The sequence below is a fragment of the Podarcis filfolensis genome (genome assembly GCF_964270895.1).
Source record: "Podarcis filfolensis genome assembly, chromosome: 3".
NCBI classification, from domain to species: Eukaryota; Metazoa; Chordata; class Lepidosauria; order Squamata; family Lacertidae; genus Podarcis; species Podarcis filfolensis.
The window spans coordinates 104,644,371-104,671,743 of NC_139606.1; the positions used below are offsets into that span (position 1 = coordinate 104,644,371).

A 27,373-nucleotide genomic window follows, 5' to 3' on the forward strand; every position below is an offset into this window, starting at 1 on the left:
AAATCATAAGTTGTGGCACTCAGGTCCTGCATGGAGGCTTCCCATAGACATCTGTTTGCCCACTTTGAGAGCAGGGTGCTGGGTTATAGGGAAGCAAAGATCACCAGATTCTTCAACATCAACTTCGTTGGACTGGTCATGTCGTGCGGATGCCCGATTATCGTCTCCCAAAGCAACTGCTCTATTCCGAACTTTAAAATGGAAAGTGTAATGCTGGTGGCCAACAAAAGAGGTTTAAAGACTTTCTCAAGGCAAATCTTTAAAAATGTAGTATAAACACCAATACTGTAACTGGGAAACACTGGCCTGTGAGCGCTCCAGTTGGAGAACAGCCTTTACCAAAGGCTTTGAAAACACTCAAACTCAGGATTAAAGGGAGAAGTGTGCTAAGAGGAAGGCATGCTTGGCAAACTGTCGCCATGATCAAATCTCGCCTGGAAACCTATGTCCCCACTGTGGAAGGACATGTGGATCCAGCATTGGCCTCCACAGTCACTTACAGACTCACTGTTAAGGCTGTTTTCATGGAAAACAATCTTACTCAGCTATGAGTGATACCAAAGAAGAAGGAGAAGGAGAAGGAGAAGGAGAAGAAGAAGAAGGGTTATATGGACCTTTGGCTGGATCCAGTAGGGTTCTTCTTAGGTTTTTTTATGATCCTGGACCTCTCCTCTCCTTGTTTAGTTGGCCCCTTAAACTTTGGATACATTTCATGTTACTGAGCCTGGATAGCTCAGTGGGTTAGAGCGTGGTGCTGGTAACACAAAGGTTGCAGGTTCGATCCCTGTATGGGTCAGTTGCATCTTCCCGCATTGCAGGGGGTTGGGCTCCTCAGGGTCCCTTCCAACTCCACAATTCTATGTTTCTATGTTTTAAAATTAGGTCTGTACTTCAAGGTATCCTGTTACGTAAAAGCTATGCAGTTTCGAACAACATAAGCCGATTTTTGTTGCTGTGCTCTTCTCTGCAGGAGCAAAGCGCTGTCTTGAAATTCTCCGAGCAGGTGGGGACCCCTCAGTATGCGGCCGCCAGCAGCTCCTTCACAATCCACCTTCGGAGCTTGTCTAAGGGCGACTCGCCCGTGGCTTCCCCGTTCCAGAACTATTCCTCTATTCACAGTCAGAGCAGGTCAGCATCGTCCCCCAGCATTCACTCCCGATCACCCTCCATATCCAACATGGCAGCTCTAAGGTAGGCTGGTAAGCTTTGGTTGTCGATTTGCAAAGAACTATACGGGGGAACCATGCATGCTACAAGTCCTGGCTTACTGAAATCTTCCGCGGGTGGTTGCAGCTTCAGACTCCAGCCTTAAAGGGTTGTGGAGGCCGAGCTCCCGTGTGTTGGGATCATATCTTTCGTAAGCTGAAATGCATTCGCTGCTCTTCAGCTTCCCTTACAGATTTTAGCCTCTCAGATCTTGTTGGGTCACCACTGGGGCAAATTAAGAATCTCAGGTGGTATTCAGCTAACTTGGCCTTATTCATGCGAAGATTAGCATGAGTGCAATGGAACTTGCCCATGCACGCCCTGCACCCTTTCCGAATCTGGTCTGGAGAGTTTGGGGGAATCCCTCAAGCAGATTTAGGGGGCAGTTGGGTGGAGGAGAGGTTTGGAGAATCCCATTCTGCTAGCAGTAATCCTTGCTCTAATGGGACCCTGCCTTAGTGCTGTGTTGAACACAACCCCCATTTTCACACTTCCTACATTATGAAACTGTGATAGGGACGTTGCAGTTTCCACATTCCACATTTTGGAAACGCTGCTGTAGAGGTTCCCTGCCCCCTTGGAACGTTAATTGCCTTGTCAATTCCTGGCCACAGCTGCAAAGAACATTACCTTAAGAAATATTTCTGTGCTGGCTGTAGGGAGTTGTAATGCAAAACATCTGGAGGTTGGTGAAGGCTTAGATTGTATGCTCCTTGGTGTTAGGGGCCTATTGCTTCCTTCTTGCAGTGCTACACGGCCACATTCACACATTCCAATAAAACCTGTTGCCTGTAGTTCTAATTACAGTGGTACCGCGGGTTACATACTGTCAGCGCTGCCCAAGGTCCCAGCTCACACAAGACCAACGCTGCTCCTTGCCCAAGTTTAAAAGTCTTTATTGAAGTTCAGTCTCATTTCTAGACGCGCAGCGTGCAACGCTACATCTGTCCGTCAGACCGTAGAACTCCCATCTGAATCTCCTCCCCCCTGACACCAGCTTACGATTCTAGCCTTACTCCACCTTTTCCTCTGTTCCTTCTTTCTCTGGGTCCTTCTGCTAGTCGGAGTCTCAGCCCTCCGAGATTCTTCTGACGCTGATTCTCCCGACTCCTCCCCCCCCCTTTCGGGCTTTAGGACCTGGCTCCCAATCCGGGTTTTCTGCTGTCCCGCGCTCCTCCACATTTGAACTTGGCGCGCGCGCGCAGCCTCCCACTTTCCTTCTGACCGTTACACTTGTGTCACTGCTCCCCCTTTCGGGGAGGCTAGCTGGACCTGGCCTTCCCTCCGTCTCCCCACTCCCCGATGGAGGAGAAGCTGGTCCTGACTCACGTGACTCTTCCCCCCCACTGTGCTCTGGTGGGGGAACTGGCCCTACTGCTCCGCTACTCCCTTGGGACTCCCCTCTGGTTCCTTGTTTATGGATCGTCCCCTCTGGGATTCGCCTCGCCCTTACCATAGGCGCCCCCTCCTGGGAATCTTCAGATTCGCTGGAGAAGCTCATGGAATCTCTCGGTCCACTGTCATATTCCCCTACGCTCCCCTCTGATTCCTCTCCTCCGCTCTCTATTTGCTCTCTCCCCTGCTCTTCTGCTCCTGAGCCTCTGACACATACGCTTCAGGTTACACACTCTGCTAACCCAGAAATAGTGCTTCAGGTTAAGAGCTTTGCTTCAGGATAAGAACAGAAATCGGGCTCTGGCGGCGCAGCAGCAGCAGGAGGCCCCATTAGCTAAAGTGGTGCTTCAGGTTAAGAGCAGTTTCAGGTTAAGAACGGAACGAATTAAGTACTTAACCCGAGGTACCACTATATAGTCCTTAAACAGGATCCTAAGAGCCTGCTCCTCTTCCCCATCACCCCAAGTGCAATCTTCAAGCAGTTCTGTACAAACTTAAGGATGGCATCAGTTTTCCATCCAGGCTGCAGTCTCTTACACTGTGTTGGAAGCCGCTGTGGCTGCCACACAGCTCTTTGGATCCCCTTGCTCAGTGTGGAAAGTGAGGCCAGTATTTTTTTTAATCTCCATATCATACACCCTGGTGCCTGCTGAAAGATAGCTGCTTTCCAGAAGCCCATGAGTTCATAGTTGAAGATCTGAAGTGGAGAATTAAAACATAGACCTCTTCCTCTCTTGGAGGTGTGAGCACCTTGGCTTTCTGGTGGAAAAAAAGGGGTGTTGGGCGTGTAACTCATCACCGGGGGAAATGGTTTTCTTTTCACAGCCGATCTCACTCCCCGGCCCTAGGGGTGCATTCGTTCTCAGGAGTGCAGAGATTCAACTTCTCCAACCATGCACAGTCTCCCAGGAGGCACAGTGCCTGCCATTCTCCAAACAGTGCGATGGACTCATTCTTCGCCCCGGAAACGGAACTCATTGTTCCAGAGCTTTGCATAGACCATCTGTGGACGGAGGCCTTCACTACCACAAGGTTTGGAATAATCCTATCTATTCAGCAAGGGGTCTGAACAGCAGGGGCCTGCTTTCTTTTGAGTGGGGCGTTTTATTGTTCGTAAAGTTTGGAGGATAGAATAGCATTGCAAGTATGTGTCTGAACTGACGTGCCTGTCCGCCGGTAAAAGCAGAGTTAAGAAGCCGAGCACGGTATCCTCCCGAAAATGTTAAAAATCAGGAGGTGCTGCTGCCTTAATCCAGTTCCATGCCTCATCCCACCCCAATGGCTGCTCTGAAGTAAGAAGAAAAAATTTGGGGAGATCTGTTCTGCCACTGCTCCCAGAGGCAGAATGCCTTTCTGTATGTTAGTTGCTCGAAAGCACACACGGGGTGGGGGTGCTATTGCCAGGGTCAAGCAAGATTCATAATGGAGGATCCCATGTCATATTTTAAGTTATGTCAACGTTTTATTTATTTATTTATTTTAGAGTATTTGTACCCCGTTCTTCAGCCAAAAATGTCTCCCACAGTGGCTTACATTATATCAGAACAAGACATTCCCTACCCACAGGCTTACATTATAATACACAAACAAATTAATAAGAATACAGTACACAAGGGAAAAGGAACAAGGAGGGAAGAGGAAACTCAAAACTCAGGCATCATACTTCTGCCATGATCTACCGTAATAAACCAAAGAAAAATTTCAGATTGACACAAATCTATTCGCGATAGATGTCGGCCACATTCACACTGTACATTCAAAGCAACAGATATACCATTTTAAGCCGTCATGGGTTTCCCTAAAGTATTCTAGGAGCTCTGGTTCATTAAGAGTTCTTGGGGGAGACCCCTGTGACACTACTGTGCTTGACCGTATCTCCTATTGTTTCGTTCTCGATGCATTCCATTTCTTTCAGTTGTGCTAGAAGAGTTAGTTTGCTCTTTTAGGAAAGGTTTAGTAAAGCTCAGACCCAGATTGCAGACTGCAAAACTCTGATTGTGCAAAGTGGATTCAGAGATGAAATAAAATGGGGAAGATTTTCCTACTCCTAGGATTGCTCTGTTAGGGAAGCATAAAATAATCCACAGTTTAATTTGTAAACTTTATTTGAGTAAGCCTAACTTTATTCTTCTTTTGATTATTTGAATATTGACAGAGAGAAGAATTCTCAAGCTTCCAAAGTATTTATTACGACTGACCTTTGTGGGCAAAAGTTTTTGTGCTACTTAGTGGAGTCCCAGCTACAGTTACGGTAAGTGCATTTCGATATGTGACTTTCTCGAATTGTTGTCTAAAATACTGGAAACATAACCAAAAGAGAGCTGAATATTATTTCAAATCCCAATTTTAGCATTCAGAAAGGGGACTCATTCGCATATCACGGTAAATGAGAAATATCACAGACATACGAGTAGCCCCATCAGTATTGGCATTCCGCTGGCTCTTGTTTAGGCAAGCATTCCCCTGAATGTGAACTTCTGATCTTAATGCTTTAACTGTTTTTAAACTGTTTTAATAGTCAGCCTCGTTAACTGGCTTGTATGTATTAATTTAGAATGGTACAACACTCTGATGAAATTGTTATTGTGTATTTTAATTAGATAGGAATTTTATAATTGATTTTGTAGCATAAACTGCTTAGAAGCATTTCGCCATACAAGCAGTATGGCAAATAATAAGCCATTGTTAATTGTTTACCACGAGCACTTGGTTCCGACTGCTTCTCAGTTTTCATTTCCTATTACTCATCATTTCCATTTCTATGCTGGAGGGCTCTCCAGAGGTGAAGCAGTTCCCCCTAATGATGGTTTGTCAATTCAGACATGCAAAAATCATAGAAAGTACCAACCGTCATTTTTTATTCTCGTTTATTGTCCAGTTACAAACCACGGCTTGCCATTTCGGATATAGTATCAAAAAGTTTCCTTTACCAAGCTTGGGTTTGATGATGAAACCAAGTTCCTCTCTAAACATGGCGCTTCAACTCAAGCAGCAGCATTTATTCAATATTTATGAATAAGCATCACTAGCCTTCCCAGCTGGCAGCCATGATATTTTTTGGAAAACTGCAATGCAAAAATAATACTGGAGAAATTTCTTTGTATAAGGTTTCCTTTTTTCCTCCCCTGGTGTTTAGCTGTGTAAAGTTTCAACAGAGTAATGACATGTCACAGTTGATCTTCGGCTCTGTCACCAACATCCCAGCAAAGGATGCAGCTCCAGTGGAAGTAAGTATGAGACTGTGAAATGTAGAGTGTGCAGACAGGCTTAATGCCAGTTGATCGCATGTGCTCAAATGCCAGTGGATTAATTTACTCTTTTTCTTTTGGCCTTTACAGAGCATTGACACAATGCTGGTTCTGGAAAGCAATGGAAACTTAGTCCTGTACACCGGAGTGGTTCGGGTAAGTGTTCGTTTTACAGTGTTTATTTCATAAAATTTTTATGCTACTCGGTTGCAAACCAAGCAAAGAAACCTCAAAAACTTTTCCTCTAGCTCAGGGTTTCCCAAACAGCTGTTTCTGGACTACAATTCCCATCATCCACTGGTCCTGCAAGCTAGGGGTGATGGGAGTTGTAGTCCCAAAACAGCTAGAGACCCAAGCTGGGGAAGCCCTGGTCTAGTTTGAGGGCTGGCAACCTTTTAAAGTCCAAGGACTTGGTTCCCTTCTGTGGGGGGAAGCAGCTAGAGGCAAAAGGTGGTTATTTATTACTTACAGCTGAATTGTAGCATTGCATTCGTTGTTAGGTTTGTCTTTTTACGGACGCTTTGGACTTTAAAAGCTCTCTGTCTTGGAACTCTACTTAGCTTCTTCATTTCTCGCCCGTTACAAGGTAGGGAAGGTTTTTATACCTGGTTTGCCAGCTCCGTCACTGACGATGTCGAATCAGATGCCTCGCCCCAGCACCCCTCTGGACAATGCCAATACTCCTTCCAAGCCCTTGAACAAGCACCTCGGACCCTTAGATGAGGTAAGGGGCTCTGCTGTTTCCTATGTGGGTATATAGATCATCACTGTCACTATTGCCCTGTTTGTGTTTGGACACAGAATGGGGACTTGTGGGGAGGGTTCTGGGGAGAAATGAGGCCCACAAAAGCTAGCCACGTAAGGGTCAGGTGGAAGGCTTTAAATAAAAAGTGTGGTTCTTGGCATTCTGCTCATACACCACAGGTTGCAGACACATGCCCAATTCTAAATCCTAGTTTTCACCTTCATAGCCCTTTAGAATGGGCAACAAAGTTAGCTGAAAGCTCACCTTCTCCCACATATACCTGCCTGAACCTTGAGGTGCTTTTCAGAAGCCCAGCTCTGGGTGACTTTGCCGAGGGAAAGGAGACTTGTAGCAACGAGGAAGAGGACCTGCTTAGTGGTGGCCCCCTGACGGTGGAATGCCCTCTCCAAAGAGACTTGCTTTCTATTTTCTTTATGGTCTTTTCGTTCTATGAAGACCTTTTTGTTCTCCCAGGTCTTTAAAAATTGCAATCTTAAGGCAGTGAATGTTAATCCATTGTTTCTGTCCATTGTGATTTATTTCTGTATTCGATGTATTTAAATATTGTAAACAAACAAATTGTAAGGAAACTGTAGTCACAGCTCGATTCATATCTTTCTGAACCTGCTAAGGAAATTTGTTTTGTTTAATCCTGAATCTGGGCTGTTGAGAATAGTGCTAAAAGATTTTAATATTTGCCCCCCTTTTAAGCAGGGAGTGTTGTCCCCTGTTCCAGAGCTGAGGGATTCTTCCAGACTTCAAAATTCATCTTACATTGATGATTGCACTTTTCAGCAACTTTCAACTTTTATTCATTCTGTGAGAGATCCTGTCCAGAACAGAGTGACTCTGGTAAGTAGTGTTCTGTGGATAGAGAGTTAGCTGACCTCAGTCGAGGCACAGTGTGGCACAGTAGTTGAAAGGTTTCCAGCTTGGTTCTGGGAAACGCAATTTCAAATCCTTGCTCATCCATGCATTAATCTAAAACTTAGTCCCAGTGTTCGTGAGCTTTGTCTCTCTCTTTCTCGTTCTGGGTTTAACAAATAAACTTTCTGGTTCATCATTTGTTAGATCTCCAAACCACAGTTTGCTTGTTGATGAGCAGAGAGAGTTAGACCCTGGTGTTAAGGATCTTTCCTTTCCACCTTTTCTTATATTCTTCCCTTTGTGGGTCTCTTGCCAAAAGAAATAGACCATGCTTTTGATTGTCCATGGGTCTCTTGATCATGTTAACCAATCACTTTAGTTTATGTGAATGGCATATGCTAGATAATTCACCTGTTGTTGTTTTTCTTCTCCCAGGAGCTCAGCAGTGGCTCCATGGTCAGAATTACCATCCCAGAAATTGCAACTTCAGAATTAGGTATGATATTGAATAATAATACATTTTTTTGTTCTTGCTTGTGAGCTCTCCTTCCCTCCTCCCCCCATTTTGTCTCACCAGTGACATAGAATCAGCAAATTAAAATCCAAGCTCTGAACCAGTGTGGACTTAACTTAGATAGGACTCAGAGCATAATTGCTTGACCATTTATCACTTCCAGGTCTCTATGCCATGATTAGGAGAACAGGACCAAGAGAACAAAATTAACCCCATCACAGCTGATTCCTGTAGGCTGGGGCATAAAGCAAGTCCTTTTTGGATGTCCATGAGTTCCCATGTTATGAGAGAGAGAGAAAAAACTTTTCTCTGTCTGCTTTTCTCCATCCAGTAGCACCTTAAAGACCAACTAAGTTAGTTCTTGGTATGAGCTTTCGTGTGCATGCACACTTCTTCAGATACACTGAAACAGAAGTTGCCAGATCCTTCTATATAGTGAGAAGGTGGGGAGGGGTATTACTCAGAAGGGTGGTGGGAATGGGTGATTGGCAGATAGCTGTGATGAGCCTGTTGACGACTCTTAACGACTGCAATAGGTCTTACAGGAAAAAGCAAGGGGTGAGAAGGTGAAAAAGAATATCTGAAGAAGTGTGCATGCACACGAAAGCTCATACCAAGAACTAACTTAGTTGGTCTTTAAGGTGCTACTGGAAGAAAAAAAAATTTTGTTTTGACTATGGCAGACCAACACGGCTACCTATCTGTAACTGCTTTTCTCCATGCCATGCATAATTTTATAAAATTCAATCACCCCGGGCCAGTTAAAAGCAAATGGCTTTCAAGTCACAGAAATGGATTGAGCAGCTCAATGACCAAACGGTAATCTGAACAGTTCTTTCTTCACCCCTTTACCCTAAACAGTCAAAAGATGTTTACAAGGCATTAAGTGTATCCTGCCCAGAGAAGTAGCCGTGCAAATGCTCGTCAGGTGGTACAATGCCTACAATGCACCGGGCGGACCGAGTTACTACTCGGAGTGGAACTTATTTGTTACCTGCCTCATGAACATGATGGGCTACAACACGGACAGAGTGGCCTGGACTCGTAACGTAAGTGACTTCTGCAGCGACATCACTTGACTTCTCACCAACAGCTTACTACTAAGGCGCCACTTGAAGGGTGGGAATTCCACCATGTGCTCTGAAGTGTTGGACTACTGCAGTGCGCACTTTGAAGGTGACTCGGAAACTGCAACTAATCCAGAGTGCGGCAGCCAGACTGGTGACTGGGAGCGGCCGCCGAGACCACATAACACCGGTCTTGAAAGACTTGCATTGGCTCCCAGTATGTTTCCGAGCACAATTCAAAGTGTTGGTGCTGACCTTTAAAGCCCTAAACGGCCTCGGTCCAGAATACCTGAAGAAGCGTCTCCACCCCCATCATTCTGCCCGGACACTGAGGTTCAGCTCCAAGGGCCTTCTGGCGGTTCCCTCACTGCAAGAAATGAGGTTACAGGGAAGCAGGCCTTCTTGGTGGTGGCGCCTGCCCTGTGGAACACCCTGCCGTCAAATGTCAAGGAAACAAATAACTATCTGACTTTTAGAAGACATCTGAAAGCAACCCTGTTTAGGGAAGTTTTAATGTTTGATGTTTTATCACATTATTATTATTATTATTATTATTATTATTATTATTATTAGAGCCGCCCAGAGTGGCTGGTATATAAATAATAAATTATTATTACATTATTATTATTATTGATCCAAATACCTTCAAGCTGTGTAACAAGCTTTCTGCTAGTAACAAGGTATTGCTGAGATAATGCTTCCTGCCCCTTCCCTGTACTTCTATTGCAGTCTATCTTAGAATTAAACTATATATACACAGAATCTTGCAAGCACAATAACAGCATGGTTCCCTTGATTTTGGGTGCCCTCACATCTTACTAGTTATTGCTTGGCTCTATATAATAGTTCAATATACCGTATATACTCGAGTATAAGCGGAATTTTTTCAGCACATTTTTTATGCTGAAAAAGCCCCCATTGGCTTATACTTGAGTGAGGGTCCCTGTTGGCAGTGGCGGACAAGGAACGAGCAGCCTGAAAGCAGCCCTTTGGGGCTGCTCCTTCCTCCTCCTCCGCCTTTGTCGATGGCCTAGGTAGGCAAGGGGAGAGGCTGGGGTGGGGAGAAGTTTGTGGTGTGGTGAACTGGCTTATACTCGAGTCCCAGTTTTTTGTGGTAAAATTAGGTGCCTCGGATTATATTCGGTTCAGCTTATACTCGAGTATATACGGTAGGTCTTAGAGCAGGGACAGCCAACCTCTAGGTTGTCTGGGGCTGGTGAGTTTTAGTCCAGGGTTTAGGTTTTAGTCCAGAGTTTAGGGCAGGGTTCCAGGTGGCGGAGGCTAATGCAAAGAAATAATCACAATTGTACATGGAACTGTTGCACGTTCAGCTTTGCTTCTTCTGACAGAACGATTCCTGTAATGTATGAAAACTGAAATTCAGTGCCCAGTGCGATGATTTATTTATCTGTTTATTTCAGCTTGATTTTGAAGGCTCTCTTTCTCCAGTCATTGCTCCCAAGAAAGCCCGGCCGTCAGAGACAGGATCAGATGAAGTAAGGGAATGATTTATCATTTAATTAGTAGTTCCTGGCCAGCTGGAGGATTTTTGTGCATTCCTCTGATTCGGGAGGTGCTGCTTCCTAGACTTGTATGGCGCTTAGCTAAAAAACACACACATTTGCATGAACTTGGTTGGTGTTATGTGAGCATCAGGTGTGCTCTTTCGACTTACAGCAGGGGTAGGATTTGTAGTCCAACAGGTGAGAGTTTGCACAACCTGGTGTTTTGGACCGGAGGCTGACTTCACAGGTCTGCATATCACTTTATGAACTTTGATGATTAGCTGCTCGACATAAAAAGCTCCCAGAGGGATAGCTGCAAGTAAAACCATGGAGAGTGCAGGGGCATCTTTAAAAGACTAATAAATGTACTATGACATATTTTGTGGACTAGAGGCCATTTCATCCGATTTGGAGTTGTGTTTTGGTACAAGGTAGCTCAGATTTGGTGCAAGATAGCTCAGATTGAGAGCTAGACCATAAAGAAGGCTGATCACCGAAGAATTGATGCTTTTGAATTATGGTGCTGGAGGAGGCTCTTGAGAGTCCCATGGACTGCAAGAAGATCAAACCTATCCATTCTGAAGGAAATCAGCCCTGAGTGCTCACTGGAAGGACAGATCCTGAAGCTGAGGCTCCAATACTTTGGCCACCTCATGAGAAGAGAAGACCCCCTGGAAAAGACCCTGATGTTGGGAAAGATGGAGGGCACAAGGAGAAGGGGACGACAGAGGACGAGATGGTTGGATAGTGTTCTCGAAGCTACTAACATGAGTTTGACCAAACTGCGGGAGGCAGTGGAAGACAGTAGTGCCTGGCGTGCTCTGATCCAGGGGGTCACGAAGAGTTGGACACGACTAAACGACTAAAGAACAACAAGAAGCTCAGATTGTTAATGGTGGCATTGAAAAAAGTATTGTGTTTGGGGTCAATAAGCAAAACTTCGTCTGCTCTCTGATATCTATTTGTTTGACACATGCAAATGATCACCATTGGTGCACGTTTCAGCTTTCTCCTGTAGAAGCTGACCAGGCAAAATTTCTTCCTCATCTCGCAATATAAAAGACATTGTTGTGGGTGCCACTTTCTGAACTGTGCTGGAGAATGTCCTTAAATGCTTATGAGCAAGCAAACAATGTCTTGACAAAATAGGCTCCAAAATAGGCCACACTAGCGAGAGAAAGATCCTGTTGCAATAGGGACATTCATATTAGCTCCTGCTAATAAAACATGCAACAGTTGTCTTTCAGAGACCACAGGATTATGTTTCTTAAAACCAACAGGTTGTTAATAAGCATCTTTTTAAAAACAGCTTGAGAACTGTAAATGCTGCCTATAAGATTGCATTGGTGATCTCGTTGCCTTTGGTGTTTTTAACTCCCTGCTTTGCATTCTTCTTTCCTTTTAAAAATATAAACTATATAAACTAAAACAATTTAGTATGCAGGATTGTCTCATGTGTCATTTCTCCTTCCCTTCCCTTTTCTTTAATCCAGGACTGGGAATATCTGCTAAATTCTGACTATCATAAAAATGTTGAGTCTCACCCTTTGGCCAAAGCTCTACGGCTGGATCCACTGGAAGTGAAATCTCCCAGGGACAGCCTCTCGCCCAACCACAGCTTGGATTCCACCACTCTTCTCTTCCCCCACATCCCAGCTATTTTCTGCGTGCTCCACTTGATCTACGAGGAGCTCAAGCTGAACTGCTTGATGGGCGAAGGGATTCGTTCCCTCGTTGTCCTTCTGGTTCAGCTGGCAAGGTATGTCCTTGTGGGTGTGAACTCTGGTCAGTGGTGTTTCCTGGCAGCAAGTTGGAGGATTTGGAGTTGGGCTCTAAGGCACATCTGATCTTTATTTATTTTTTACAAATTTAAGTAAATGGAGGGAACAGGTGAGTGTTTAGAGAATAGTATAGAGAAAAGTAAGAGGTGACACCATCAGAGTTTATAACTCTATGCACTTGTTTATTATTTCCCCCTTTTAGGGACTTGAAACTGGAAGCTTATCTTGATTATTACTACAGAGACTATCCAGTGCTTGTAAAGACTTACAGCCAAGCCTGCATAATTGATCCAGGTGCGTTTCTAGAAGGCGGCCTTTGACTCAATCTCACGAGTCAAACTTTGGGCTAAACTCAATGCTACCAACATTGACAAAAGATTACTATTCTTGATAAAAAGCCTATATAAAGACTCCAAGTTATATGTAAGAACCTCAGTAAATGGGCAACTAATTGGCCCTGTACCAGCCACCAAAGGAGTCAAGCAGGGCTGTATTTCAGCCCCGGCCCTATTCAACTTATATATAAATGACATGGTCAAATACCTAACATCCCCGGAGTTTCATGCCCCCAAATTGGCCGAAAAATCAATTTCAGCGCTCCTCTATGCGGACGACGCGGTTCTCTTATCACGAACTAAAGTAGGCCTCAAAAGGCTACTAAGAGAATTCTCAGCCTACTGCAGGAGAGATCAACTGGTGGTTAATCACCAAAAAACCAAAGTCATGGTCTTCGCTAGGAGACACAGATATCACAGATGGGAGATGGGCAATCAGCCAATAGAACAGGTCAAAATTTTCAAATACCTCGGAGTAGTCTTCCAGTCAACAGGGGCCTGGGAGGCCCATCATAAATATGCTAGGGAAAAAGCATCTCAAAGCGCCAAAATACTGTCTCGCTTTTACTTTACGAAGGGGGCCAGACATATCCCAGCAGCTCTGGAGGTCTTTCAAGCAAAACCCTTGGTGCAATTACTCTACGGGGCCCAAATCTGGATGGGAAACCATTGCCGCACACTTGAAACGGTCCAGTCTAAATTTTTAAGACAGATTCTAGCCGTTCCACCATGCGTACCAAATGCGGCCCTACGGCTGGAGACTGGCCTCCTCTCCATCGAAACCCGGACCTGGTTAAGAACGTTCAACTATTGGCTTCGCTTAAACTTAAACCCATCTGGACTACTACCTCTAGTAGCACGAGATGCTCATAGAAGTCGGTGGTCCAAAACATGTGGCCTCCAAGCACAGCATCTCCTGAAAATGGGTCTACCCAAGGCAAAAACCGTTATTGACCAGCGCATGAAGGATATTGAGCAACAGAATAATCTGGCCTATATTAAGAAATTTAGTGCTTGGTACGCTTATCTGCCCCCCTCCCACTTTGATTTTCGGGCACCTTATTTGTCTACCCTAACCACTCCAAAACTTAGGCGGGCCTTTACACAGGCCAGACTAAATATGTTACCATCAGCTGTTCTTGAAGGTAGATATCAAAAAAATTGATTCGAGAACCGGCTCTGCCCCTGTGGAGCTGGTTACGTGGAGACTGTGTCACACGTTCTCTTGTCCTGCTCCCTGTATAAAGATCTCAGGGATGAGACCATCACGCCGCTATTATCTGCCATCCCGGGCCGCTCTTGTGAAGTCAAGTTGTTCTCACTCCTAGCCGACCAGAGCAGCTCGACAACAGAGAAGGTTGCCAGGTTTGTCGAGAGAGCAATGAGACTGAGAGCTGCTGTCTGAATGACATCAGTGTCGTCGCCTAGGATCTTATTATCATTACCTCTGCCAAGTTTTAAGTACTGAGATTATTTTATGATAACTATTTCCGTAATGTATTTTTGTTTCTGTCTGTCCTTCGATGCAATGGCCTGTTGGCTATGCAAATAAAGTCTATTCTATTCTATTCCAGGTGCGTTTCTAGAGAATAGCTTGGTTTGCTTTGGAGAAGAACATTCGTATTAGTAACTGTGTCACTAATCTACTGTGTGTTTAGAAGCCATGCTGCCAGACTCTGGCTGTGGAGCTGTTACTAAAGTGCAGTCCTAGATCTGTTTAGCTTTCTCCACATGCAGTATACAATCCAGTAATAGCATTCATTTTAATGAATCCCGGAACTGGAAAACAGATTGCCAATGGTTCATGGTCCTTATAGCCTCTTACCCTCTTCCGCAGCAGTCTTCTCCAACCGGGTGCCCTTCAGGATGCTTTGGACTACAACTCCCATCAGCCTTAGCCAGCATGACTGATGGGAATTGTAGTCCGAACCATCTAGAGAGCACCCAGTTGACCTAAGCTGCTATATGGCAATCACAATTAACTGTGGTACTAAATTCTATGCATTACGTCAATGGATGCTGTTTGTGAAGCACTTAATTCTGCCCCCAGAAAATAAAATATATATTTACCGTAGACACCAAAGTTCCCGCAATGTTGTTATGTGCATCCAAATTCTCCAGGTAGTGAGAAGTATCAGAGGTGCTCAGGACTTACTTGGGTTTGGTTTCCTTTGGCCCGAGGTCACTGGTGTTTTAGTTTGCAAATATGCAGGCTGGAACATAGCTCAGAGATGGGGAACCTGCGACCCTTCAGATGTATTATTGTACCCCAACTCCTATCAACCCCATGTAGCCTAGCCAGTGGCCAGAGATAGTTGGCACCATAATCTATGTACGGGGAACATGGTGAGTTCTGGATGCTTTAGACTACAACTCCCTCGATTATTAGCCTTGCTGTCTGGGGCTGATGGGAGTTGAAATAGAACATCTGGAAAGCACTGGTCCCCCATCTCAGCTACATCTTGAGGGCAGGGGACCCCAAGTTCCCCAGCTCTGGCGAAGGAGGTTGTTAGCTCTATATGAATGATTTAAAGCTGGTCTGATAGCATTAATCCTATACGGGTGGCGCTGTGATCTAAACCACTGAGCCTCTTGGGCTCGCCAATCAGAAGGTTGGCAGTTTGAATCCCTGTGACTGAGTGAGCTCCCGTTGCTCTGTCCCAGCTCATGCCAACCTAGCAGTTCGAAAGCACGCCAGTGCAAGTAGATACATCGGTACCATTGTGGCGGGAAGGTAAACGGTGTTTCCGTGCGCTCTGGTTTCCGTCATGATGTCCCGTTGTGCCAGAAGCAGTTTAGTCATGCTGGTCACGTGACCCAGAAAGCTGGCTGTGGACAAATGCTGGCTCCCTCGGCCTGAAAGTGAGATGAGCGCTGCAACCCCATAGTCGCCTTTGACTGGACTTAACCGCCCAGGGGTCCTTTACCTTTTTCTTTTTTAGAACCACCTCCGTATTATTAAAATGGAACACCTGACCTGATACTTTGTATGATTCAGCCCAAACAGGTTTCATGCATCACCCTTCTTTTTTTTCGGCTGAACCTCCGAGCATCTTCCAGTGGCTGAGTTCCTGCTTGAAGGGAGACAGTGTGCCACCCTACCCTTACTTGCCTGGAATCTGTGAAAGGAGCAAGCTGGTGGTGCTGGTATGTGCAGACAACACTTGCAGAACTGGCACTGCAAATAGGTGTCGGCATGCTTTGCTGCATGTTGTTGTTGCTTATTAAATTTGTATACCACCCTATACCCGTAGGTCTAAGGGCGGTTCACAACACAAGGTTACAATATAAAGGCCAAAAATAATTAAAACAATTAACAATACTAATGTGTACAAACTAATAAAAACTCCCACACTTCCTAACAAAAACCCCATACCAACTCCCCCCCCCAGCCACAAATGCAAAGATCAAAATTAACATATAGCATTTGAAAACAATTTAAAGCAACAGCTTTAAAAAAATCTAACAGTAGTGGCCTTTAGCTAGTATAGGGGTCAGCAAACTTTTTAAGCAGGGGGGGCGGTCCACTGTCCCTCAGACCTTGTGGGGGGGCTGGATTATATTTTGGGGGAAAAAATATTAACAAATTCCTATGCCCCACAAATGACCCAGAGATGAATTTTAAATGAAAGGACACATTTTACTCATGTAAAAATACGCTGATTCCCGGACCGTCTGCAGGCCGGATTTAGAAGGCGATTGGGCCGGATCCGGCCCCCGGGCCTTAGTTTGCCTACCCATGAGCTAGTACTTATATTAGAATACAGGTCTCCCTGCAGAGAATTACATTACCTATACCCAATTCTGTACAGTTTGTATACTGAAGCCAACAATGAGCTGCGCTCCTAGCATTTCACATTCTTAGCAAAATTGTTGACTTTTCAGCACAAAATCTTTACAGTAATTTATAACTTCACTCTTTATCTTCATCTTATATTGCTCATCCCCTTACTCTAAATCAAGGGTGAGGAATCCCTTTTATCACAAGGGTCACATTCTTTGACAGGCAGCTGGGCAGGCTGGATGCAAGACAATTGTGAGGGGAGCCAGAGGGGAAAATTGCCCAGCACAGTGGATGTGACTCTTAGGTTTGTACAAGATGAATCTACTGGATCTTTTGTAAAAGCGAATTTCTTTCTCCTGAGCAGAGCGTTGTGCTGTACATCCTCGGCGATGAAAAAGCAGTTTTAAATGAGGCCTCCAACTATTTGTCCAGGATAACTACAGGTAATACATTTTTTGAGGCTCTCCGATGCCCGTAGGGATGTTCATTTTGTTTTGCTTGCTTTAGTTACATCAATTGTATCCCCGCACCTTCAACGTATGTTTCTTAAGTACCCAGGTGGCTTGTAGAGCTGTAAGAAACAAAAAGTGCAATTTACTACTGCTACTAATTAAAAAAGAAAAAAGAAATTGTACAAATTAAGAGCAGCAAACTAAAGCAGTGACAGCTCCCTCAAGCAGAGAGTCAAACCAAACCGTTCATAAGCTGCTTACTTTAGCAGTTCTTAAAAGCCCATGGAAACAGGCGTGGTTTTGCTTGGTGCTGAAATGACAGCAACAAGTTCTCCACGCGGGCCTCCTGGGAGAGGGCTTTCCAAAGGAGAGGAGCCACCACAGAAAAGTCCCTACCTTGTTTTTTTGCTGCTTGTTTTAATCTTCTCAAGCAAAGGTAAGAGTGGTGCCTTTTCATTCTCTCTCCTTTCTTTTCCTTAGGGCAGCGAAAGCAGCAAACTGAGCTGGAGGAACCTCGGTATGTTAATTAGTGAATGGCGTAACGTTCCACTTGGGAGCTATCGTATTTTTCCGTGTATAACATACCTCCTATTTTTAGGGACTCAAAATTCAGAAAATGGGGGGAGATTGCCCAGAGTTGTTGAGCTTTTCTTGGGGGGGGGTGCCTAAAAACGCTCACCAGAATGCCCATCGCTCACCCCAATTTTTAAGAACTATTTAAACGTAAAAACCCCCTCATCTTATAAACAGAAAAGTACGATATTTTGGTGCTCGCCCTTGCTTGCTATCTCCTCCCTGAGCAATATGAAAACTACTCTCTCGGTTTATGGTAGACATAGGCAAACTCCAGCCCTCCAGGTGTTTGGGACTACAATTCCCATCATCCCTGACACACTGGTCCTGTTAGCTAGGGATGATGGGAATTGTAGTCCCAAACATCTGGAGGGCCGGAGTTTGCCTATGCCTGGTTTATGGGTTCTGCTCAATTCCTGCCCTTGGGGAAGTCTTATTTTCCCTCAAAGGACCTCTAAACTATTGATCTTTTTCCTCCGCCTCTTTCCTCGGCTCTTTATGGTCAATTTCCTGAATTGCTTTAGTTTTTCCAGGGAATTTTTCCCTAAGAGCCAGATGGAAGGAGGAGGAGATAAGAGGCCTGGGCCACACCAGCGAGAGAAAGACCCTGTTGTGTTGCAGTAGGTGCATTCTGATCCGCCCTGGGCCCCCCCCCCCCGCTGCTTCCTTCCGTTTAGGCAGTAGAGGGGCCAAGGCTCAAAATCTGTCTGGAAACTGTGGCCACTCACTGTGGAACAAAGTAGGGACTCGGAGGAGCAGGAAAGGACAACAGTCACGTCTCCTTCCTCCTATGTGAGGAATATTTTTCAACAGGAGGGCCACATTCCTCTGTGAGGAACTTTCTGGAAGAAATTTGTATTCTGGTACAGAGGCGCCAAGTTCTGCCCAACATTGGCGGTGAGACCTTCACATGTGTCTAGAGGAGGCTATGAGGCCTGCCAAAAACAACTGCTGCTGCAGTGAGGCCTGGCAAGGCCCAGCTCCTCAAATTTGGGGAGGCTCAGTCCCGTGCCAGCATAGTTTTTTGGGGGTGCTTAGGTGTCCCCTGTCAGGAGTTCAGCCTACACTCGAGTAGGACCTTGGTAGAGACACATGCCCATCTGCCATGTTCTCTCCCTCCTTGTCAATCGTTCGGGAGCTTCAAAAGCTTTCTTCAGCCCGAACATCACAGCGACCGATGCCAACAGACATTAGCACACTTAAGGATCAGCAAAGCCTTCGCAGCTTGCGTAATAGACCTCAGCAACTCAGCATTTTGGCTAATCTACTTTATTTACATATAAACACACACGGAGCACTGCAGCATGGCTCCCTCTCTCTCTAGCATCGGACAGCAAAGAGAAAAAATGAACAAAGGACAATAGTCCCACTTCACGGAACACAGTAACACAAACATCCTGTCTCCGTCACTACCCACTCTGTGGAGTCAAAACATACACCGTCATGTGATAGACAAAAATCCCATGACTGCAATCATGATGCAGGAATTCTAACACCTATGGCAATGGATAGAGTTGGCACCTATGGCAATGGATGTGACACTCACACCCCTCTCTGTCCAGGCAAGCAAGATGCATTGTCACAGTTCAAGGATACATTCCAGCCAGGCAGAAGTAGTTGGGGAGGACGTGGAGCGGGGCTGGTGAGGTTGGGGTGGCCTAGGGAGAATCATCAGGGACAGGTGGAGAGGCATGGAAGCCCCTTTTTGGCTCCTGGGCAGCGCATTACATTCCTCTTGCTTTTCCCATTGTTGTGCAGATGCAGTTTTCGGCACAGCCCATCTGCTTCCAGTCTTGCGGAAAAGCTGGTTGTCTGGATGACGAATGTAGGTAAGGAGATCTTCCAACTTTTTGCCAGGAATTTTATTTATTTTATTTATTTAAAGTACTTATAAATCCGCCCATCACCTGAAGGTCCGAGGGTGGAAAAATACATACGCAACAAACCAAAAATTAAGCACTAAAAATAAAACTTGTGTTTGGTTTTGCGGCCTTTCTGCGTGCATATAAACAAAGGCTAGCAACTTCATTTTTAAATGCGTGAAAGCAGAATCTAGAGACGTGGTTTTTTTTTTTCCAGAAAGCAGTCTGAAAGTGGGGCCGCTGCTTGTGTATGCACAAATACCGCTGTTGTCTCTGGCCAAAGATGTTTCATAGGTTTTTATCATTTCAAAAGCCTGAAAAGTGTTTACGGCCAGACGTAACAGTGAGGCAAAAGAAATACAAATGTGCCACCATGGGAAGCAGTGTTTCACTTAGAAGACTCTCTTAAAAACCATTGTTTGTTTTCATCCTGAAGGATTCTAATGCCATGGGCCTGTACCTACTGTGTGTAGGGGGTAGGGATCACCAGCCTGCTAAGGCCATTTTGGGGAAGCCACTCCCACCCTATGGGTTGATAATAGAGGGGCTTCATAGGAACATTCAGGAATCTAAAGTGTGTCCAATCATTCCTTTGCTGGAGCAAGGCAAGTTGTACTATTGCCAAACCTATTTGGTGTTTCGCAACTTTCCGACTAGTTGCAGGACCTTAGCCAGACCTAGCAGAGTAAATGCAGAATTCACGAAAGCAATTGGCAGCTTGGCTGCAGACAGGATGGACGAAGCAGGAACCAGGAACTTGTAGTTGGGTGTTTATTACATACAGTGGACTATTTACAGGAACAGAACAGAACATGGATCTTTGACTAACTCATACACAATTCACAACTCTCAACCTCCAACTCCTACACTGACACTCGTACCAGTTAGTAGGCCATTAATCATTATTCCCGTAAGAGAGGTGACCAATCATGGAGCTGTCTCCATGCCTCTGTATCACCAGGCAGACTTACTCCTTCACATTTCCTTGGCTGTCTGCCAAACCCTAATTGACTCTGTGTGAGTAGCTGCACGTATTCAGATTCCCAACATGTGCTCCCTCCTGCCCATCAACTTCTCAAGGAGGTATAACTGGCTTGCAGTCCATGGAAACTGCTTCTCCCTCTCAGTACTGCTCTTGATCCTTCCCAAACCCTACTGTTTGAAAGCCGTTTCAGAGACTTAAGGAACAGTATGTGACCGCTTGCAAAGCACTTTCAAACAGCCCCCCATGTTGCATTTTGAAGTCCTTACAATTGGGTCTTTGAAGCACAGTATCACCTGATTCTCTGATGTCAGGTGATTGAAACCTGTCAGATTTGATTCACCGGGGCCAAGGGAGATTAAGATCTGGCTTGCTAGCCAGAAAAGGTTTCCCCACCCCTGTCCTACAGGGTATGTTTGCATCTCTACTTTTGTGCCTACAGACAGTAATATTTGGACTTAAGATGGGTTCATAGAAATTAGCATGCAAAATTACCCCAAGCTTTGTTTTCTTTATAATATTAGGATTCACCTTAAGAGATCTGGAGTCTTTGCCATTTGGAGTTGCTCTTCCTATCAGAGACGCAATATATCACTGCCGACAGCAGCCTGCCTCTGACTGGCCGGAAGCAGTCTGCCTTCTGATTGGCCGTCAGGATCTTTCCAAACAGGCGTGCGAGGGAAACTTGCCAAAGTGTAAAGCTGTAAGTAGCAGAGAAGTATCTTCCAGAGAAAAGTTGGGAAGATTCCTTAAAATAGTTTCTGAGATTTAATGCCTGTGCTTGGCTTTCCGTTTGTTTAAATTAAAGGGAAAGAGTATTTCCAGTTTTACCAATAATGCCTTTTTATGGAAAAAGGGGAAAATTTGAATGTTTGGATTTGCATCTTCCATGCATTTGTCTAATCCCCTTTTAAAGCCTTCCAAGTTGGTCGTCTTCACTGTGTCTTTGGTAGAAAATTCCATAGGTTAACTATGCTTTGTGTGATGAAGTGTTTCCTCTTATCTATCTTTAATCTCCCACCATTCATCTTCATTGGCTGACCCCGGGTTTAGTATTTTGAGAAGGAGAGGAATGCTTTCCTCTGTGATCTTTCTCCACACTCTGCAAAACCTTATGTACTTCTGTTACGTTTCTCGCCTCCAGTACTCTTTTCCCCCCTTAAATACATAGCCTCAAACATTCCAACCTTTCCCCACCTAAAATACAATTTCTCTCTCTCTCTCCAAAAGTCTGACACCCAGGTGCTCTCCTCCGAAATGCCCTCAACAGCCGAGTCAGAAGAGGAGGACGACGGAATGAATGATATGAACCAGGAAGTGATGTCACTCATATGGAGCGAAGACCTGAGAGTGCAAGAGGTGCGCAGACTTCTGCAGAGTGCTCACCCTGTCCGTGTCAATGTAGTTCAGATGCCAGAAGTCAGTGACCACGAATATATAGAAGAAAAAGAAAACCGGTAAATTGTTGGCTTTCCTAGAAGCTTGTTTGTCGGAGTGTCATATTGTGTCACTGCAGAGATCCCCACGTTTGCCAGAGTCAGGCTCCCTAGCAGTGATTCCAGGCACTGGAAGTTCCTAAGGATGCTGGGATCAGCAATGGGAGTGGGCAGTCGGGAAAGTAGAAAGTTTCCTTACGAAAATGCCGTGTTCTTTTGCAGGTTTGAGATTGAGGGCACTTTTAGACTGTCGCTGTTTTTGAGGGGGATTCGTAGAATCGTAGAATTGCAGAGTTGGAAAGTACCCAAAGGATTGTCTAGTTCATCCCCCTGCAATGCAGGTCTCACAGGGCAAATTCAGGTTGCAAAATTTGTGGTTTGGGAGCTCTGGTGCAACAAACCCACAGATTGCCAAAGACTGGACTTTCTGCAGTAAGGAAAGTGACAGGGAAATACACTGTAGAGCATTTGCCCTGATGCAACATAATCTAACCTACCCACAAACAAATTGTAAAAAAAAAAAAAAAGGTACGCGGGTGGTGCTGTGGGTTAAACCACAGAGCCTAGGACTTTGCCGATCAGAAGGTCGGCGGTTCGAATCCCCGCGACGGGGTGAGCTCCGGTTGCTCGGTCCCTGCTCCTGCCAACCTAGCAGTTCGAAAGCACCTCAAAGTGCAAGTAGATAAATAGGTACCGCTCCGGCGGGAAGGTAAACAGCGTTTCCGTGCGCTGCTCTGGTTTGCCAGAAGCGGCTTAGTCATGCTGTTCACATGACCCGGAAGCTGTACGCCGGCTCCCTCAGCCAGTAAAGCAAGATGAGCGCCGCAACCCCAGAGTCGTCCGCGACTGGACCTAATGGTCAGGGGTCCCTTTACCTTTACCTTATGCATTCAATAGCAAATGTCATCTCCCTGCAAACAAATTGGGGTGAATCTTCAGTAAACATTGTTGTCTGGAAGCACCTTTGACGTCTCTGTTTTAGCGCAATGGTAGCTCTGCCACTTGACATGCCAAATCCTCTGCAGACCTGTCAGTCTGGAAGAGCTCTTGGCACAGGCAATAGCTGTGGAAGCCTCCCCAGGCATAATCAAGACATAAAGAACACAGCTGGTTTGTTTGGAGGGGCTCTCTCTTGTCTTCTGCCTGAGTTCCGGTGCTTCCAACAGAGAGGATGGGAACAGGAACAGGGTCAATCTTGAGCCCAAGACCACAGATAAAGAATCCTAGCCTGAAAGGAAAAAGCAGGGTAGACTATATTTAATATCTCACTGGGTGACTTAAACTGATGACTTGCATACGAGTGACTGGGCCATTGCAGACCAACCACCACAGACAAGTCCTTGCATCACTTCAAACTCTTGTCTTTTTCAGTAGACTACATTCACACAATCTGCTGCCTGCCATAAAATATTCACAAATAAACCATGGAGAAATCCAAATTCATACATTCATCTGTCACCCTGTCCACAGATTCACAGGTTTCCTATGTGCTTTGCATATTTCTCATTGGTGGAATGTTTGATGCAGTGGTTTTTTTCTAAGAAAAAAAATGTTTCGGGGTACTCTCGTTTTCCTACTCATATTGAAATACTGCTCCTCAATGAGGCCAAACTTAGATTCACAAAATCTGCGTACCCCTGCATCCCCCCAGAGAAAAGCACTAGATGAACAGTGGTACCTCGGGTTACATACGCTTCAGGTTACAGACTCTGCTAACCCAGAAACAGTACCTCGGGTTAAGAACTTTGCTTCAGGATGAGAACAGAAATCACGCAGCAGCAGGAGGCCCCATTAGCTAAAGTGGTGCTTCAGGTTAAGAACAGTTCCAAGTTAAGAACAGACCTCCAGAACGAATTAAGTTCTTAACCCGAGGTACCACTGTATTCGGAACACTGAGAAATGATTTCTTTATTTGTATTTATATTCCTGCAGCTTTTTATTGCCCGCTTTAAAGTTGATTGTAATATAATTTAGTTAACCCGTTGGTATAAGTGTGTGTGTGTGTGTGTGTGTGTGTGTGTGTGTGTGTGTTTAGAAAGGAATAATATTGTTGGTTGCATTCTTTCTGTGTTTGATTTTCACCATAGGCTATTGCAGTTGTGTCAGCGGACGATGGCTCTCCCTTTGGGAAGAGGAATGTTCACTCTGTTCTCTTATCATCCAGTCCCAACAGAACCGTTGCCTATTCCCAAATTAAACCTGACAGGTGTGTTCCTGCAATATTTTTTTTATTATTATTAAATATTTATTGGCATTTTCAAGAAACACCCAACAAACAAAAACAAGAAATACACAAAACAAAACAGAAAAAAACCCACAAAAATACATAATATTCAAAACTAAACAAAGAAAAAAAATAGAAAAAACCACATAAAATTTCTGATACTTATTATTCTTAACCTTATTTCTCAGACCTCCTCACACCTCCCCTTCTTGTATTCCAATTTAAATTGTCAGTTCAGCAAGTCCTTAACTTATTTCTTTACCTTAACTTAAACATTTGTTCTAACATACTATTGTTTTACTTTACTTCTTTTTTCCATTTCCTCAATTTATTTCTAACAGCCTTATTTTCAATTAATTTAAAAAGAAAAAACCAATTTTACCTTATTAAAATCACACATCAATACTTATACCTCATTAATTATTCTTAAGCCTTTTTCCTAAAGTCGACCAAAATTTCCCTTCCACGATTTACCCAATTTCCTTACCACTAACAAAATATAAAAAGCAAATTATCCTTATGTACCCTTTGGATTCCCAACCTCCACCCACCCTTCTCCCGGTTCCAGTCCCCAACCAATATCCATCAGTCTTTATGTTATTTATTTAGCCTGGAGATCTCACGTCCGAGGCCCTTATATCTCTCTCAGTTCCTTTCTGCCGGTCTTTTTGATAGTCCTTGATGTTAAGCCCCAAGTCTCGGAGGGGCTGTGTTCCTGCAATATTTAGCATGATGACCTGATTTACCTGCGTGCTCACACACAGAGAGAGCACTGCCTGCTCTACAGTGCTACCATTGTAGCATTAAATCCATGACACTCCTCTGGATTAGGCAGTGGGGGAATCTGAAGGAGGGAAGGAAATTTAGGGATAATTTGAGTCACAACAGGAACAAAAAATTAGTAGCTCTTATAGCAAGTTTGTTCCTCGAAGGAGGGTTTATCCGGCTACTAGCTGTGATGGCTGTGCTCTGCCTCCATGGCCAGAAGCAGCAACTGAACCAGGCCACTGTCATAATAATAAAGAATAATAATAACTTTATTATTTATACCCCACCCATCTGGCTGGGTTTCCCCAGCCACTCTGGGCGGCTTACAGCATATATAAAACACAAGTCAGTTTGATGTTTGCAGATAACTATACAGTGGTAGAAGAAGAAGAAGAAGAGTTTGGATTTGATATCCCGCCTTTCACTCCCTTCAGGAGTCTCAAAGCAGCTAACAATCTCCTTTCCCTTCCTCCCCCACAACAAACACTCTGTGAGGTGAGTGGGGCTGAGAGACTTCAGAGAAGTGTGACTGGCCCAAGGTCACCCAGCAGCTGCATGTGGAGGAGTGGGGAATCGAACCCGGTTCCCCAGATTAGGAGACTACCGCTCTGAACCACTACACCACACTGGCTCACACTGGTACCTCGGGTTACATACGCCAGTGGCGTAGCGTGGGGGGTGCAGGGGGGGCCGGCCGCACCGGGCGCAACATCTGGGGTTAGGGCAAATCCACGGGTTAGGGGGCGCAAATCCACAGGTTAGGGGGCGCAAATCCACGGGTTAGGGGGCGCAAATTACTTGCCTTGCCCCGGGTGCTGACAACCCACGCTACGCCACTGACATACGCTTCAGGTTACAGACTCCGCTAACCCAGAAATAGTACCTCGGGTTAAGAACTTTGCTTCAGGATGAGAACAGAAATCACGTGGCAGCAGCGGGAGGCCCCATTAGCTAAAGTGGTATCTCAGGTTAAGAACAGTTTCAGGTTAAGTATGGACCTCCAGAATAAATTAAGTTCCTAACCCGAGGTACCACTGTAGTTTACTTTGACACCAAAGCAGCTAACTATGCTTAGCCCTCCCAAGCAGAAAGGGGTTTTCTTCTACGGTTCTGATTCACATGCAGTTGGTCGTTCTGCACTCTGTAGGCCGGGCTCCTCCTAGGAATACCACAGTGGACCTCAACAGTGGGAACATAGATGTGCCTCCGAACATGGCTTGCTGGGCCAACTTCCACAACGGCGTTGCTGCTGGACTGAAGATCGCGCCTGCTTCTCAAATCGATTCTGCATGGATCGTCTACAACAAACCCAAAAATGCCGAACTAGCCAATGAATATGCAGGCTTCCTCATGGCCCTGGGTTTGAACGGCCACCTCACAAAACTCGCCACGCTCAACATCCATGACTACTTGACAAAGGTGAGACGCTTGACCCAAAGGCAAAGGGAAGAGAACGTCACGATTTTTGTATTTCTGACTATAGTCAAGTGGTCATGCCAAACCATGTGTGGCGTTTGCCTCCTAGGGTGGGTCATAAGGAAAGGGTTAAAATAGGTGTGATGTGATTGGCTAGTGAGAATGCAAGGGGGGGAATAAAAGTTAGAGTGGGAAGTTTTGAAAGTCGGTTGAGGTTGAGAGAGTTGAGGTTTGGGAGTTGAAGAAGGAAGAGGGAGGTTTAGGTGTGGGTTGGTAGAGTCGTATCGTGAGAGAGTGAGAGGAATTGTTAGGTGGAGTCAGATAGATAGTTGGAATAAACAGTTTTCAGTTGTTAGGAACTAAAAATAAGAAACTGCCAAGTAAAATTAACTGTAACCATAAGCTTGTTCCTGCATTTAAAAATAAACTTGATCAATTGTTTATGTTAACAACTTCGTTGTGTCCCCGTGAGATACGGGGTCGTGGCAGCGGAAAAAGCAATCGCAGAGGCGGCCCAGGGTCAATAGACCGTCAAACGTCCGGGGGCTCTGTGTGTGATCGCCACACCATGGTTTCTGCTAATCGTAGTTTAGTACCTAGACATACAGGCAACCACAGTTCAAGCCTGCTTGTCTGCCTTTGTTTTCTGCTTGCCCGGCAGTTCTGCCTCCAGAGGCAGACCAGCAACTCTAACCGTCATTACTGCATTGCAGCAAACCATGGTTTTATCAACGATGGCTTCGCACTGGTGAAAAGCTTTTCTCCTTGTGCAAGGCAAGGCACTAGATCTTTGCCAATTCCTCCCTCACTGCTGCAGTTCCCCACATCCCTAAAAAAAATTAGTCAAAACTTATTTACACTGTTGAATTCATCTTAATGCTGCCAAAGTTTTCAAGTGCACACAATTTCCCCCCATATATTCAGTAAACATTTCCCAATCTTCTTTAAACAAACGTTCTTCTTGTTCTCTTATTCTATATGTTAGGTCCGCAAGCTGTGCATATTCCATCAGTTTAAGTTGCCATTCTTCTTTGGGACCTTGCTCGTTTTCCATTTTTGGGCTAACAAAACATGGGCCGCCATAGTGGCATACATAAATAGCCTTTTTTGACACCTGGGAATTTCCATCTGAATTATCCCCAGCAAAAAATAACTCTGGGTTTATTTGTTTGTTTTTTGGAAAGGTGCTTTTAAACATTTTTTCCAATTCATT

The 27,373-nt window shown here is 45.0% G+C and overlaps 1 protein-coding gene across 8 annotated transcripts in view; it reads left to right on the forward strand.

Moving 5' to 3' along the window:
* ANAPC1 (anaphase promoting complex subunit 1) overlaps nucleotides 1-27,373 on the forward strand; it is a 62,966-nt gene that overhangs the window by 12,084 nt on the left and 23,509 nt on the right. For 4 of the 8 annotated variants that reach the window (XM_083604737.1, XM_083604739.1, XM_083604741.1 and 1 more), the window contains exons 9-28: nucleotides 971-1,191; nucleotides 3,427-3,633; nucleotides 4,757-4,852; nucleotides 5,738-5,828; nucleotides 5,940-6,005; nucleotides 6,436-6,573; nucleotides 7,306-7,446; nucleotides 7,897-7,957; nucleotides 8,837-9,024; nucleotides 10,464-10,538; nucleotides 12,041-12,306; nucleotides 12,531-12,622; nucleotides 15,662-15,810; nucleotides 16,812-16,890; nucleotides 17,380-17,416; nucleotides 19,231-19,301; nucleotides 20,841-21,019; nucleotides 21,547-21,773; nucleotides 23,840-23,958; nucleotides 25,892-26,163. In XM_083604737.1, coding sequence (XP_083460863.1) covers nucleotides 971-1,191; nucleotides 3,427-3,633; nucleotides 4,757-4,852; nucleotides 5,738-5,828; nucleotides 5,940-6,005; nucleotides 6,436-6,573; nucleotides 7,306-7,446; nucleotides 7,897-7,957; nucleotides 8,837-9,024; nucleotides 10,464-10,538; nucleotides 12,041-12,306; nucleotides 12,531-12,622; nucleotides 15,662-15,810; nucleotides 16,812-16,890; nucleotides 17,380-17,416; nucleotides 19,231-19,301; nucleotides 20,841-21,019; nucleotides 21,547-21,773; nucleotides 23,840-23,958; nucleotides 25,892-26,163 — 2,775 coding nt within the window. The remainder of the gene's footprint in view (nucleotides 1-970; nucleotides 1,192-3,426; nucleotides 3,634-4,756; nucleotides 4,853-5,737; nucleotides 5,829-5,939; nucleotides 6,006-6,435; nucleotides 6,574-7,305; nucleotides 7,447-7,896; nucleotides 7,958-8,836; nucleotides 9,025-10,463; nucleotides 10,539-12,040; nucleotides 12,307-12,530; nucleotides 12,623-15,661; nucleotides 15,811-16,811; nucleotides 16,891-17,379; nucleotides 17,417-19,230; nucleotides 19,302-20,840; nucleotides 21,020-21,546; nucleotides 21,774-23,839; nucleotides 23,959-25,891; nucleotides 26,164-27,373) is intronic. The other 4 variants (XM_083604738.1, XM_083604740.1, XM_083604742.1 and 1 more) reach the window with 1 other exon arrangement.